The sequence below is a fragment of the Semicossyphus pulcher genome, unplaced genomic scaffold (genome assembly GCF_022749685.1).
Source record: "Semicossyphus pulcher isolate SPU_LCO1_2020_fin unplaced genomic scaffold, fSemPul1.0.p SCAF_18, whole genome shotgun sequence".
Classification (NCBI taxonomy): domain Eukaryota; kingdom Metazoa; phylum Chordata; class Actinopteri; order Labriformes; family Labridae; genus Semicossyphus; species Semicossyphus pulcher.
In genome coordinates, this window is record NW_027211691.1 from 18,238,036 (window position 1) to 18,253,119 (window position 15,084).

Below are 15,084 nucleotides of genomic sequence, written 5' to 3' on the forward strand. Positions count from 1 at the left end.
CGGTTTTTATTTATTATATCATTTTGAAATGTGTTTATTTTTATTATTAGCATTCAGCCGTTTGCTTTGTTGCGACTTGTTGAATTGTTCCTGTGAGAACATGCCTTTTCTATGTCGTCCCACTCTGGTTTATTAATAGAAACGTTTCATAAACATCCCGCTCTGCTTTTGTTTTTCACAAATAGCACCCAGGTTGTTTGTGTAAGACTAAATGCCAACAGACTAATAGGATCTGTGCTCGAGTAGATCATTAGAAATAGGACAACCCTGTGAGCAAGCAGACGCCTCATCCATCTCTCCAACAAAACAACCCGCTGCTGTCTGAAGTCTGATGTTTTCATAGTGTCAAGGTAAATATTAAAATTTATTTCAAACTATTTTACAATTCATGCTTTCACAGAAGACTTTGAGAAAGGTTTCTCTCCACAGGTAGCAGCAAATACATATTTACAATCTTTAAATAGTCACACAAGTGTTATATAAGGGATAATGTACAGTGAGCAGGTTGTTATCGCGGATGGAAGCAGAGCGGTCCTCCGCTATAACAACCTGCTAACTATACATTATCCCGCTTATTACACGGCTTGTTACTAATGAAATCAATTATTTGACACAATATATTCATTTGGAAATTCTTTTATTAACTTAAAATAATGAATAATTAATTCTCTTTCCGTTTTCTGTTTAAAAATAGTCTTTTACACTTAGTTACAGCTGCGTCCATAGCAACTGTTAACTCTGTAGCCATCTTAAAACGAGCTAAGCTAGCTGTTTTATACTCCCTCTAATGGAAACATTTCAACTGATGGTGAAGTAAGACACGGTGACCAGGACCGCAGGAATCAGAGCAGCACCTGATTTAGGTTTTCTGTCTCGTCACTGTCAGAGTCTGGTGACATTTTCCATTCACTGTCTTTTAACACCGCCGTGTCCCGCACTGTGTTCTGTTTAATGTTTACTTCATGTGCTGTCTTCAGTTTTGTAGATCACACCAACTTTTATACAATTTTTATAATCTTGAAATCTATAAATTTGAATTTTGGTTTAGGCTATGTATGATAAATAATTCAATTGTTGTGTATGATAGTTATTATCCTTGGTATTTAATGTGGTACTTTATCTCCCTAGAGAGTGGTTGACTGCAGTAGCTTTGGTTGATTGGGATCTCTTTTACATAATCATGCATATTTGGCTTGACACTGATTTGATATAACATTCTAATACATGAACATTTCCATTTAAAACAGCCGTTAGATTAAATTGTTTGAGAAATGGCGCCACCTTGTGGCAGGTAACGTCCGAGCCTCATAACCCAAAACATGTCCTTTGTGTGAGTTGTTGTATGGTTCTCCGTTTCATTGTAATGATAAGTTCGGCTCTTCTTTCAGAGCTAACGATAGGATGACGAGGCTGCTTGTTCAAATTCTCTGCATCACCCAAGCCCTGCTCTGTGCTGCTGACTCTCCTCCACTGAGCGAGGGCGCGCTGGAAGGTGAGGCCTTCAAAATAAAACACTTAGATGTACTTGCACTCGCTTATATTTATCGCAGAACTGAATGCCAGAATGTTTTGTTGGTGCGTGTAGAGCTGTCTGAAGCAGGAGAGCGTTTCGTTGATGAGGAAATAAAACGAGCGGTTCTCGGGGTGAAGCAGGTGAAGGAGCTGATGGAGGAGAAAGAGGAGAAGCACAGACATTTTATGGACGCCTTGAGACAAAGCAGTGACAAGAAGAAGGTATAAATTCTGTTTATATACTTCTTATATACTTCTTGCCTTCATTTTACAGCAGTCAGGATAAATGTGCTGTCTGAAGTTTAATCCTTTTTAAAATTCAAAATAAAAGCTTTGCACCAGGGCCCCAAAATGCATATCATCCTGCCTTGCTAAAGTATCTGTTACAGCACGTTCTGTTTTGGGTTCTTTCAGGGGGCGATGCAGCTGGCCCGGGAAACAGAGCAGAAACTAGAGGAGGCTGAGAGGCAATGTCGAGATTTAACCAAATCCTCATTTGAGGAATGTTGGCCATGCCTTGAAGAGACTTGTAAGGACTTCTATACCTCTACGTGTCGCCGAGGCTTCACCTCTTTCTCGTTTAAGGTTTGACCTTAGCAAATGTCCCGGTCCTTTAGAATAAGACGGATTTGAACAGGCGCCTTACATGACGGTTCTTCTGTTTAAATCTCTCTGCAGGTGGAGGAGTTTTTTAAGACACTGGCAGCCCAGCTGGAAGATACGGATCATAATTATTATTATTATCAAAACGAGGAGAATGTGGGTCACGCTAACTTGGCCGAGAACCACCAGGTCACAGCAGACGAAGCAGAGCTTCAGCAGGTGGATGCATCGTTCAGCCAGCTGCTGTCAAAAACCAGCCTCCTGTTCAACCAGAGCGTCACTGTGGTGAGAAAGATGCAGGAGGTGTTCGGGAAATCCTTCCTGTTGGCCTTCACTGCAGAGCTCCATCCCAGCCAGCTGTCAGCCTCACAGGCGAGTCCTGGCTTCCTCGGGACTCTGGGTCTGGATCACGTCGTCGATTCGGTGTATGACTTTGGGAGGAATGTGATGGGGGAGTTCAGGTCCACGGTGGGGGATGTGTTTGAGGAGGCACAAGAAGGAGGGGAGTATTTTTACCAACAAGCCAGAGGTATGTCATGTCTTATGTGGCCAAACAATTGTACTCACATCAATTTTAAATAGTGATAACTGTAAAATCTCTTATTGTGTGTTTATCTACAAAGATACAGGATCACTTCCTAGTTTGGGACGGTTACAGAGCAGATACTTGTGCAGACGCCTGCGCAGACAAACATCAGAGTGTCTGGAGCTCCAGAGTTTGTGCGAGACGTGTAAAGAATATCTGACAAAAGGTAGATAACTATGCTTTTGTTAAATGTTCAATAGTTCACTTAAGAAAATAAGACTCCGACGATGACTTCTATGCTGTGATCATTTGTAACTGCAGAGTGTCCCATCGTGCAGCAGCTACAGTCTGACATGGAGGAGATGCACATGCTCCTGAACGCCTCCCACGAGCAGTACGACGACCGGCTGCAGCTGGTCCGCAGACACACAGCAGACACGCAGAGGTGGCTCAGCAACATGGACGACAAGTACCGCTGGGTCAGCCGGCTGTCCAACAGCACAGAGGAACCACAGAACATCTTCAGTGTCATCACAGTAAGTTTGTCATCCTGAGAGTTGACCTGACTAAATGTATGATTATTTTGGCTAAAGAATCTCTTACGGTAACATTTTAACTTAATCTGAATTTACAGGTGACTCCCCTGCAACAGATGAAGAATATCAGAGCTAAAGCCGACAGCAGTGTGGTTGTTATCGTACTGGATTCTGCCCCAATAACTGTCTCAGTCCCAGCAGATCTGGAGTTAGATGACCCTACTTTCATCCAGTATGCAGCTCAGGAGGCCCTGAATCTCCATAAACGGCAGATAAGAGGTATTTATCCTGCCAGTATGACGGCTAAGTTAATTATATGGCTCCCAGCATCTTCTGGCAGAGCTCCAAATTGAATTTGAGCAAAATGAATAGATGATTTGAAAACATTTTGCCACAACAAATCCCTTTGCATTCTTTCAAATTGAATGTTGTGCTGCGAGACACAATTTAAATGGGATGATGAGTTGTAATCCAAAATTATGAGATAATTAAAAACCATCATAAATTTCATCCATTGAGTTTGTGTTAAAAGATTAATTGGATCCAAATGCATGTTACATTATTATTTAAGCCGTTTCATACAGTTTAAATGTGGTTCATTCTTATCTGTTTTTTTCCCCCTCTACACAGGAATGGAGTAATTTGATCACACCAGCATTCGCACACTATCATTTAATACTGTGAAAGGAAAAGTACCAGTTTATCTCTGCAAAACTTGAAATGGACCATCAATCTTCTCATGCACATTTCATGTATGTTAATTCTTTGTGTGTTTAAATGTTTCTGAAATAAAGCTGTGTGTTCTCCTCTCCAGTCAGTAGGCCTATTTTGTTTTTTATCCGAAGAAAGTAGGCCGCATTTATGTATTGACTCTCTTAACGTAATAGGATTCTTTGTGCAAGACCAAGAGGTTAAAAATATAGCAACGAAATGCTTGTGCTTGCAAAATTGTATTCACATAATCTCTTATTTTATTAATAACCTCCCAGGTTTGAAACAGCCAAGTCATGCCAAAGTTCAGGCCCAGTTTGTGCTGACTGTTAGATATTAATCTACATTCATGCTGCATTCTCCTTACTTTTTTGTGGTGAATAGTGATTAAATTGTCCTATTTTATTGTAATGTATGCTTGTTATATGATGTAATTCTTTGACTGCATTAGTAAGCTTATAGTATAATGTATAATAATGTAACAATGCTGCAAAGTGTACTTTAATTTTATACTAGTAATACTTACGAAAAATAAGAGACATTTTGATTGCAGGAGGTCCACATGTAACAGTGTTATTTTGAAAGGAAAAAGGAAAAACAAACAGCGCGCGTTTTCTCAAACCGGAAGCAGTTCTCGCCACAGTTCACGGTTCACTATTGGCTGTTCGCGCTCTGTGGGACGTTCCCTTCTCCACTTTAAAATCACCCGGGAAGGCGGGAACCCTTACCAGTGACATTAACAATACAGACTTCTCTGTCTTGTCTGCATTGTGTTTTTCACTTTCCTGCTCAAAAATGCCCGCCACTTCAGACATACTCACCGAGGAGCTGCACAGAGAGGTCGGCTGTAAAGTGGAGGAAAAGACCCAGGCGGCGGTGGAGACGAAGAAGAACTTCGGTGTTTTCTGTGATGAACGCGGGTATCTGGATCAGATCGAGTACATCATGCAGCACGGCCGCAAGAAGGGGGACCGAACCGGGACAGGAGTAATTTCTGTGTTCGGTGCTCAGGCCAGATACAGTCTGCGAGGTTTGATAGTTTTCTCTGTGTTTGATATTTAATCCTTGTCAATGATAAAAATGCTTCAGCAGGTTCGAGTAAAAACTCCAAAAAAATAAAAAAAGTATCTAAAATAAGTTGTGCAATATGTCATTTATACTTTTGATGCTTCGGGTGATAAAGCTTTATAAAATGACCCTTGGTTTGTAAAAACTTCAGAGTTGAATACTGCTCAAATAAATGAAGTAGAAGAAGAGGTACAATATTTATTAATTTTGTTGATTAATAGGCTAAAAATAGGTCATTATAAATGACGTTGATGTTGTATCAGCATGTAGGTCAGATGTTGAAAAGGTTTTGCAGCACAGAAATGCCAAAGATGTTTGAGGTTATGAATAAACAGTGTCACCATTACATGGCTGGTCCACCAGAGAGCACTCACGAGTTTGTTTTAACTGTATAATTTCACATGCTTATCTTCGTAAGGGACCTTTATGACATTGTTCATGTATTTATGTAAAATGGGGTAAAAAGAGTTGATAAATTGTAACTTTCAGTTGCTCTAATGTCAGTAGAATTATTTGCCTCAAAAACCCCGCACTGACCAGACTATACATTATATAATTCTGAAATTGGAAATGTCAAATAACCTGTGTCTGTTTATTCATAGATCAGTTTCCCTTGCTGACGACCAAGAGAGTGTTTTGGAGAGGGATCCTTGAAGAACTGCTGTGGTTTATCAAGGTGAGGCTGAAAAGAGAAGATTGGCATTCACACATTATAAATTTTAAACTTGCTTTCATAAAATCATTGGATGGTAGAGATACTGAAAACTCACAGATGAAATAAAAGACAAAAGAGACAAAAATAAACTGAATTGGGCTTTTGTTTATGTGGTCGCAGGGATCAACAAATGCCAAGGAGCTCTCAGAAAAGGGGGTGAAGATTTGGGAAGCTAACGGCTCCCGGGCCTTCCTGGACAATCTTGGGTTCACAGATAGAGAGGAGGGCGACCTGGGGCCCGTGTACGGTTTCCAATGGAGGCATTTTGGTGCCGAGTACACAAACATGCATGCAGGTACAGCATGTTACATTTATTCTCTTTTTAAAGCTCTTTTTTTTAGAGATTTTATTTTTGACACATGCACTTTGCTGGAATTGTCTGTTGTCAGCTATTTGTGGGGAGATCTTTATTGAGGATTGCAGTTAAGCTTTAAGTGTAAAACTAGAACGATGTCTGATAATAGAGAGTTTGTGCAGACTTCAAGGAATAGTTCAATATTTAATGAATATCTTTATTTGCTTTCTTAATCACAAGAAAGTTAGTTAAGATAGTTAGTAAGATAGTCCTATGAATTCCAGATAACACAGGACAAGGTGTTGACCAGCTGCAGAACATCATTGACACCATCAAAAAGAACCCAGAGGACAGACGGATCATCATGTGTGCTTGGAACCCCAAAGGTGAAGCATAAAAAAACTTCAATCTACTTAAATAATCCTAAACTGCTTTAGCGCTCTCTGATCGTATACATGTTCATTCCTTTAATGTCCTCTCACGCGTTGTTGCAGACCTACCCCTCATGGCTCTGCCCCCGTGCCACGCCCTCTGTCAGTTCTACGTGTGTGACGGTGAGCTGTCCTGTCAGCTGTACCAGCGCTCGGGGGATATGGGCCTCGGGGTACCTTTCAACGTCGCCAGCTATGCACTTCTTACCTACATGATCGCACACATCACAGGGCTCAAAGTAAGGAGATACATTTCACTCCTTTTAAGCGTGCTGTTGTGTGTTGATCACCTGACCTATTTTTTTTTACCTGTTTGTTATTTTGTCCCTTCAGCCGGGCGACTTTGTTCACACTCTGGGAGACGCTCACATCTACGTTAACCACATCGAACCTCTCAAAGTGCAGGTGGGTTGGTTAAAAACTAGGGATAGACCGATTATTGGCCGGGCCAATTATCGGCGCCGATATTTGGCATTTTGACGCATATCGGCATCTGCCTTTTTAAAAAAAAAATTTAAAATAATTTTTTATAATCTTTTAATTTTTTTTTAATCCGACGGCCGATAAGAGATCAATTTAAAACTGGGTTATTTTGGCTCTGATGCATATGCTTAAAGGCATTTAAACAAAGTTAAGTGTTGGAGTTTGTATTATTCCAAATTTTGACGCCAGTATTTTAACTTTTACTGCAAATGAATATCGGCTTCAAATATCGGTTATCGGCCCCCTTGACTACTAATAATCGGTATCGGCCCTGAAAAAAACATATCGGTCTATCTCTATTAAAAACAGTAGTGGTTTTATTTTCTCTGCTTGATTTCAAATGTAAACGTTCTGTGTGTAAATCTTCAGCTTCAGAGGGAGATCCGGCCGTTCCCCAAGCTGAAGATCCGGAGAGACGTGCAGAGCATCGACGATTTCCGCGCGGAGGACTTTGAAATCTGCGACTACAACCCTCACCCCACCATCAAGATGCAGATGGCTGTGTGAAAGTGTAATTGTGATGAGGTATGAAAGTGCTGTGTGTGGATTTGGAGGGTGCTTAGAGAAATATGTTTTCAGAATGTTCACAGGTATTATAAAGTGTCCTTTACTCACACTTTTAGAAAGACCGTGTTTAAATGTTCAGTTCATCCAAATTACAACAGAGGTAGGATGCTAGATTTTCCTTTATTTTAATATCTATTTGTAAATAAAGAATTCACATTTGTGTCAGCTTTACTTGTAAAGTATTATTATTGCCCCAACAGGAGCCTCGCAGTGAAACACAGCTTTATATAGACTGCTGCTGGAACGAGCCGTGTTATCAATAAGCATTTCATTTACAGATTCCCTCGTCTCCCATTTAGGAGAGTTTTTGTGAATATGTTTTTGGTCTGCAGTTAACATGAGCTTCCAGGCTTCCAGGTATGTTTTCTGACGTAAAATATGTAAGTAAATACAACTCTCAGGAGTTTAAAAGCTTTTACGTGACTTAAAAGAGATGGTTGTGAAAAAGTGGAGTTACGAACTGTAGGCCTTGAAGGACGTGCAGTCTAACATTTTATCAAAATCTGTAATATACACTACCAGTCAAAAGTTTGGACACATTTTCTCAAACGAGTGAATGGGAAAGTGTGTCCAAACTTTTGACTGGTAGTGTAAGTCGCACTGGAAAATAAGACGCAGTAATGAAAACATGTATACAAGTACTTTCAACATTATTTCAATTAATTTGAATTTAAAACACATTCTAAACACACAAATTACAGCCTACCATCTGTTTCACCATGTTGAGCTGGCAATCCTGCTAGCTACTAGTGCTATAGCTAGCGGTAGCTGGCAGCCTACGGTAATGTTGATTGTTGTGAGGGTGGCGGCTGCAATGGCGATCACGACGGTGCACGTCCGTGACAAAGCGAGGAAAGTTTAATGCTGAGGTGTGACGTCACCACTTTACAACTGGATAGCGCCATCATTTGTGTAAAGTACTGTAACTCAATAACATAACTCTCTTTGCATTTTATACTGGTATATTGGTCTCACCGGTTTATAGGACACAGCCCACTTTTAGATGGAAAAAAAAAACAAGTGCGTCTTATACTACCCTGAGCGGACGTGCATCCATACATTTTATGTACTCCGTTTTCCCGTGATAACGACTTATTTCTGGTCGTTTTATTGAAATCTCGACTTATTTTTCTCGTTATTTTGGGATAACAAAGCTTGTTTTCTCGTGATAATTTTTATGGGTTTTGCAACTCTGGGGATACGAGTAATGATCATCTAACGTGACACTGGTGCAGTGTTGTTATCTCGTGATAATGAGATAAATATATCGAGATTTCGAGAGAAAACCAGAAATGACTTATCAGGAAAACGGAGTAATTCAAATGTATGGATGTATGTCTGCCAAGGGCTTCCATAGTTATGAGACCAGTGGTATAGTTAGTTTCTAGCCTTAAGTGCTGTAAGAGTTTGCTTCTGGTGATCGCGTTTACGCTCAAAAATGATGAAAACCGTGTTTATTTTGTCAGGATTGAAAGATTATCTTGCTTAGTATCAAACTTGTTATTGCCACAGAGGCTATTTTCTGCAATATGTGGAAATAGAAATATCCCATTGGCTTTTCATTAAGATAACCAGTGCAATGCTAACGTGAAAAGTGTAAATATAAAGTCTTCATTTGTTCGTGTGCAGCTTCCAAACATCTCCTTCGGGGTACTGGTGTCTCTGCACTGATGACTCCAACATCTCACAAGAATACCCTGGCTCCTGCAGACAATAATCACAGTGTAGTTATCTGAAACAGCGAGTGTGGAAGATGTGAACAGCAACATTTCATATTTTAGAGTTACTCAGTTAATTCTGTCGGCCACAGTTAGCATCTGTTTACCTTGGGTGGCATGTAGTGGGTGTCCCGAATCACCACAGGGCTGATGAAGTGTTCGTGCAGGTGATCAACATATTCACACATTCTGGAGAGGAAAAATAAACTGGTGCTGGTTAAAATATTAAAATGTTAAAATGTGCTAATCAGAAACAGCAGAGAGCTCTAACTGTGGATGAAAACAGATCGTGCTCGTACCGGCTGCTGAGGTCTGCAGACACGCTGATGTAGTCGAACAGAATCAGATGCTGGACGAGCTCGCAGAGGCCGACTCCCCCGGCGTGAGGACAAACAGGCACTAAGGGGAAAGACAGTGGTAGTCTGTGTCTTTGTAAAATAGGTAATAATAATAAAAAAGATTTATTGCTTTTGTAGTTCGACATATTTCTCATATGTGGAGTTTTACCCTGGAACTTGTGGGCCATGAGCAGCACAGCCAGGTTCTCGTTGACGCTGCCCAGCCGGCAGCTGTCTATTTGTACAAACTGCAGGGCCGAGGCCTGGAGGAACTGCTTGAACATCACCCTGTTGTGACACTGCAGAGGAAACAGTTACCCAACCAGAAATCCATCAGCCAGAGATATGTGCACTAGAACCAAGCTGAGCTCTGACCTGCTCTCCTGTTGCCACTCCAATCCCGAGGGGAGCCAAAGCCTGCAACAATAAACACAACAATAAACACGTCGCAAACAATGGATGGATTAGTGAAGGACAATCAAGCACAGGGAAATGCGCTTGGCAGGGAAAAGGGACACAAAAAAGAAGCAAATCTACCAGAAAGAGAAACAGATGCAAAGTAACTCGAGCTTCTCTCTCACCTTGGAGATAGCAGCGTGGCCCAGGATGTCGTCTGGAGACGTCGGCTCCTCGATCCAAAGAGGTTTGAACTCAGCCAGGCTGGACACCCAGCTGATGGCTTCAGCTACGTCCCATCTCTGGTTGGCATCGATCATCTAACACCGAAAACACGTAAGCATTCTGTATTTCCTCATGTAATGACAGTGTTGGAGGCCTTACCAAAGTGTTATTGGGTCCAATAATTTGCCTTATGAGGCGGCACCTGCGAATGTCGTCCTCTAGATCAGCCCCGACTTTCACCTTGAACTTGGTCCAACCACTTTTGAGAGAATCCGTGCAGAGCTGCAGAAACACAAACCCGTTGTTCTCATTATGAATGGATTTTTTCCAACTCATTGATTGAGTATAAAAAGTGGACAAGGCTCTGGATTCAAAGGTGAAGCCAAGGCCTCAAACCTGCATCATTTTAAAGGCCAGCAGGGGGAGTGTTATTGTATAAGTCTATGAAAAAAATGACCCTCTGATGATTTGTTAGCTCAGCAAGTATTTTGTACCATTTTGAGGAAATTAGACAAACTAGGGTATGCTTAAGGGTGTTGCCAATCTCAGAACGTCTGAGGCGATATAACCTCTTGGAACAACGATGAACATGTCGGGCGTGTCCCATTTAGCCAGCGGTTAGCGATAAACAACTTCCAGTCAAGACTTCCTTTTCTGTGTGGAGCATTGTTTACAGTCCAGTGAGCAACTTGAGAAGCGACCGTGTGTTCAGATCAAAAGTGAAGCTAATTTCGCCCCTTCATACGTCTGCACAATAAATGCTGTCATTGTTGGTTCATTGCATCCCCCAAGGAGCCCCCATTGATCTGTTTCTGTTGAGTCTCAGTTTTCTTGTTACCTTGTGATTTACTTTAATTAACTCAAAATGCAGATTAGTTAAAAGCCAAAATGAAGCTTTGTCAGGTCTGCCCTCAAGAGGAGAAGAAAACTACTTTTTAAATGCTCGTTTGTTGAACGGAGGTCGGATCGATCATTTCTGATGCATTTGAGGAAGTCGGGAAATCTAAACGCTGAGCGGCTTTCGTGACACAACATCAAGGGAATTTGTCTCAAGTTAAATTTTAGATCTAGAACAGATTGTTAGCTGTTCGCATGCAGATGTCTGTTTATAGAGATGATTAAAAAACTAAATCATCATCAGATGACCGCTTTACGTTCCGCTGGCTTTTGCTCTCCTCAAACTGTTTCTCCTGCATACGCCGCAGCCTCCTGATACGTGATTGCTCATTATTACTCCGACTACAAGCGTCCAACAAACTGAAACCAGAAGACATAAAATCCACATCCCTGCCTGATCTCTCCCTGATCCCTCACAAATAGAGATCAAGGCGTTAACTGTGATTGAAAAGTTTCTACAAAGGCGGCCTTTATATGACAGATACCGAAAAACCAAGATGGCGATGGCCAAAATGCCAAACTCAGGCCTCAAAAAGAAGGGTTCACAAACCAATGGGTGGCGTCATGGTGGCTATGTCCACCTCTTTAGTACAGTTTATGATCCAAACTGAGAATTGACATGTATTTACAGCACAGAGACCTGTCGGAGCTGCTGGTCGGAGTATCCGATCCAGGCACAGGAGGTGGTGTAGGCGGGATATCCCTCTCTCAGCATTTGATCCTCTGGCAGGAAAAAGAACAAATCCAGAAACTTAATAAACACTGGAGGAGGAGGAGGTTATTAAAAAGCAATCAGCAGCGAAGGGACCTATTATGGAGGCTAAAAGCTCTCCTGATGGTTTCTAAAGAGGCATTTTCTTTCCCAAAAACCCATTCAGCGATGTAATTGATGTCTCTTTAGAGTGTGCTCACCTCTCTGCTGCTTGCCCTCCTGTGCTTTCACAAGCATGTCTGAATGAGAAAGAAGAACAGCACTTAGAAAGAAGGGATTTCTGTCTTTAGACTGTGCTGTACTGTCCTAAACCAGCCTCACCCAGAGCCTCCTCCTCTGTGAGCACATCAGTGATGTATCTGAAGTCAATGCAGGAGACCACCTGCTTGGGATCCTGAATGGACACACAGAAGACATGTTGTTTCCCTTGTGGTCACAAACTGGACATAAATCAGAGACCTACATCTCCCGTGACTCACCATGTCAACAAGCAGCTTCCACAGCGGCTACAGGGAAAGATAACAACAGCGTGTGAGTCATGAATTTTCATACTTGTAAAGGAAATTGTGATTTTGTAATAACGCCTCGTCAAACAGCCCCACCTTGGACTCTGCCCTCGCCCACAGGTCCCACACAGCGTTCAGGACGGCAGCAGTAGCCAGGTGGATCACCCCTTTCTCTGGACCTAACTGGTTCAGACCACAGGAGTTTAAAAGGTCACCTTTCACATCCCATTTATTAGTGCAAAACGGTATGTTCAGCACTGAAAAAATACGCATCAAGGGCAGGGGTCACAAAATAGACCACGTGTAAATAAAGTTAGAATAAAAGACAGTAGTGTCTCAGCTGAGTGTTTTCAATAATGGCAACAATAATGAGGACTTTGGAACCTGCAAAAAACATATTTTTTAACATTTTGTCAACTTCTTCAGCACTTCTTTTTTGTATTTCGTCTCTAATCTGCAGATTTCTGCCAGTAGTGCAGGACTAACCGACGGAAGAACTCCTTTGTCCCTCATGCCATCAGGCTGTACAACTCCTCACTTAGGGGGAGGAGGTAACAGGGACAGACTCTCTCACAAGCGGTAGCCACTAATTCACCTCACAAAGTTAATAGTAGTTATCTTCCTTTATTCAATAGTAATATTTATTTATTTCTCAAAGGGTCATATGTGCAATAAAAATCTGTCAATGTGGAATAATCTCTCACCACAGTGCAATAACCTAATACCACAGTGCAATATCCTAATTTAGTTTAATCGAACTAAATACCAGGTCAATTACCCACTGTTTACTTGTACATTTTCTAAGAGTGTATATTTTATATATTTTGTTATCTAATTTTGTACTTTTTGTATATATATATATATATATATATATATATCGATAGATATATATATTTTGATCTTTATTTTTTACCCTCTGTGTGCTGATTCTTTCCTATTGTATTGTACTGTATAAGCTGCTGGAGACTGAATTTCCCAGAGGGAGTCATCCCAAAGGGATCAATAAAGTTGAGTCTAAGTCTAAGTCTAAGTAAAAGAAAAAATGAAGATGACAACTGAGCCTTGATAAAATTATCCCCATGGTAAGACAGAGTTAAAATCTCAACTGTCATAATAATGAGAATAAAACAAGTCAAAAATATGACATAAAAACTAATTATAATTAGATAAATAAGTGAAATAATGTGATAAAATATAATAACAACAATGAAAGTCCAAATTATGACATAAAAAGTAAAAAAGTCTAAATCATTAAATGTACAGTTATAACTAGGAGAATAAACAGTCAAAATATGACATTACTATGACGAAATTATGAGCTAAAACTCACTATCATGAGATAACACATCATTACTTTTTAAAAATATCTATATCATCTCTATTATTTAGAGATATCTCAATATAATAATGAACAACCATGGGGATATTTCACATCTTACTCTTTTTTACTGCCGGATACAGGCCAATATCCGTTATTATTGGGAAACCACGGACATGATGTCAGACTGATTTGAGACTGAAATCTATGACTGAACATTATTTACGTGGCCTCTCGGATCTAGGTCATGATTCATAGAGACTGAGGAGACATAACCCACACGCTATTAAAATAAGAATTAATGTGGTTAAATAAATTCATGTCAGTATAACAGGATGTGAGTCACCCTCTCCATGTTGGAAAAGTACATCGAGGTGCTGTAAGCAATAATGTTATTAGAGGCAGGGGCAACTCATTTTGGGCCATGGAAAGGCTGTTTGGATTATTATTAATGTTAAGTTGAATGTTGTTGTTTTTTTACAGTATAATTTCATTGCTTTTGAGCCTGTTCTTACCCATCTCATCTGGCTATCACTGGTCAGGAGGCGGTAAAATCCCCGGAAGTCGCTCACAATCTCATGTAAAGTTTTCCCAACAACCAGTCCTGACAGGGCCTCCACAGCACACAGCACTGCAAGTTACCAACAAACAAATCAGAGGATGAACGCTTGAGACTTTTTTTCTTAACAAGTCAACCAAACCTCAAAAAACATTTATTTTCCTACAATAATCTTTTAATAGATTCAACTGAAATCTGCTGTATTGTGTTTTACAAGCACTACCACAAGATGGCGATGTGCGGTTCAACTTTGAACTCTCGTAAGTAAAAGAAATGTTACCTTCAAGAACAGTCGGAATCATGGAAACTTTTCTGATATCTTAATGCAACATTAAATTATGAAGTAGGCCTAGTACATTTACCCTTATGTATTTTACAATGTTACATTTCCACACAATTTTGTGTACTATACTTGTTTTGTAAAAGTGCTATGAGTTATAAATGCTGAATATTGTGTGATTAAAAGTACTCAGATGTAAAAGTACCAATACACTGGAAATGACTTAATTTAAAGTATAAGTGCCGCATTCAAAACCTAAGTAATGTAAAGTTATGGAAGTATTACCAGCAAAATTAACGAAAGGTATGTGAGTAATTAGTTGTTCTTATAGTTGAGATAGTTACATGAAACTACGCTGTGCTGTTTTCGAACCGTAGACCGTCACGAACGTGCACGCGGGCGACATTGTTTAAATCTCACCAATTTCGGTGCCTTTTCCCAGAGTGAACGTGAGCCCGAAGCCTTTCAACCCGCCGTCCGTGTTGATAACCACGTATGCGGCTGAATAATCCGGGTCTGTGTGCTGCAGGGTGGAAAGTAACATTAGAGGCAGATCTCATGATACACGTATCCAGGCTCTTGCTACAGCTAGACCTCTTTACCATTGCATCTGAGCCATGCTGGTCCAAAGATGTCGGGAACCTCACATCCCTGACCGTTAGATTAATAATCCTGTGCAACATTTTGT

General features: G+C 40.6%; 3 protein-coding genes across 4 annotated transcripts; 2 read left to right on the forward strand and 1 right to left on the reverse strand.

Annotated features, from left to right (window-relative positions):
- The first annotated feature begins 277 nt into the window (after positions 1–277).
- On the forward strand, positions 278–3,939 carry LOC138596159 (clusterin-like protein 1). Its single transcript, XM_069667774.1, has 9 exons — positions 278–350; positions 1,389–1,492; positions 1,586–1,734; positions 1,927–2,097; positions 2,191–2,644; positions 2,739–2,867; positions 2,963–3,177; positions 3,276–3,456; positions 3,808–3,939. Exons 2-9 carry the CDS (start codon positions 1,402–1,404, stop codon positions 3,816–3,818), a joined length of 1,401 nt encoding a protein of 466 aa, XP_069523875.1. The 5' UTR covers positions 278–350; positions 1,389–1,401; the 3' UTR covers positions 3,819–3,939.
- Positions 3,940–4,616: 677 nt separating this feature from the next.
- Positions 4,617–7,612, forward strand: tyms (thymidylate synthetase). Its single transcript, XM_069667186.1, has 7 exons — positions 4,617–4,918; positions 5,559–5,632; positions 5,792–5,966; positions 6,251–6,352; positions 6,461–6,636; positions 6,731–6,802; positions 7,250–7,612. The coding sequence occupies exons 1-7, from the start codon at positions 4,684–4,686 to the stop codon at positions 7,385–7,387; spliced, it is 972 nt and encodes a 323-aa protein (XP_069523287.1). The 5' UTR covers positions 4,617–4,683; the 3' UTR covers positions 7,388–7,612.
- A 409-nt stretch (positions 7,613–8,021) lies between these two features.
- enosf1 (enolase superfamily member 1) lies at positions 8,022–15,084 on the reverse strand. 2 transcript variants are annotated; one of them, XM_069667184.1, is made up of 15 exons: positions 14,999–15,084; positions 14,817–14,919; positions 14,073–14,188; positions 12,336–12,422; positions 12,213–12,239; positions 12,055–12,127; positions 11,934–11,972; positions 11,662–11,744; positions 10,284–10,406; positions 10,085–10,219; positions 9,879–9,920; positions 9,673–9,802; positions 9,465–9,564; positions 9,273–9,354; positions 8,022–9,151 (listed from the first exon to the last, which is right to left on the reverse strand). In XM_069667184.1, exons 1-15 carry the CDS (start codon positions 15,077–15,079, stop codon positions 9,059–9,061), a joined length of 1,314 nt encoding a protein of 437 aa, XP_069523285.1. In that variant the 5' UTR covers positions 15,080–15,084; the 3' UTR covers positions 8,022–9,058. The 2 variants fall into 2 exon arrangements, with proteins under 2 accessions (XP_069523285.1, XP_069523286.1); XM_069667185.1 differs by lacking the exon at positions 9,879–9,920.

What these genes read in the sequence shown, in the direction of transcription:
- enosf1 (XM_069667184.1), bottom strand. Translation starts at nt 15,079, where the DNA reads ATGTTGCACAGGATTATTAATCTAACGGTCAGGGATGTGAGGTTCCCG. An exon ending in GGAGGGCAAGCAGCAGAGAG is followed by an intron (nt 11,745 to 11,933) that starts GTGAGCACACTC and finishes TTTTCCTGCCAG; the next exon opens with AGGATCAAATGCTGAGAGAG. An exon ending in GAGTGGCAACAGGAGAGCAG is followed by an intron (nt 9,803 to 9,878) that starts GTCAGAGCTCAG and finishes TTTCCTCTGCAG; the next exon opens with TGTCACAACAGGGTGATGTT.
- LOC138596159 (XM_069667774.1), top strand. Translation starts at nt 1,402, where the DNA reads ATGACGAGGCTGCTTGTTCAAATTCTCTGCATCACCCAAGCCCTGCTC. An exon ending in TCACCTCTTTCTCGTTTAAG is followed by an intron (nt 2,098 to 2,190) that starts GTTTGACCTTAG and finishes ATCTCTCTGCAG; the next exon opens with GTGGAGGAGTTTTTTAAGAC. An exon ending in ACATCTTCAGTGTCATCACA is followed by an intron (nt 3,178 to 3,275) that starts GTAAGTTTGTCA and finishes CTGAATTTACAG; the next exon opens with GTGACTCCCCTGCAACAGAT.
- tyms (XM_069667186.1), top strand. Translation starts at nt 4,684, where the DNA reads ATGCCCGCCACTTCAGACATACTCACCGAGGAGCTGCACAGAGAGGTC. An exon ending in GTACACAAACATGCATGCAG is followed by an intron (nt 5,967 to 6,250) that starts GTACAGCATGTT and finishes TATGAATTCCAG; the next exon opens with ATAACACAGGACAAGGTGTT. An exon ending in TCGAACCTCTCAAAGTGCAG is followed by an intron (nt 6,803 to 7,249) that starts GTGGGTTGGTTA and finishes GTAAATCTTCAG; the next exon opens with CTTCAGAGGGAGATCCGGCC.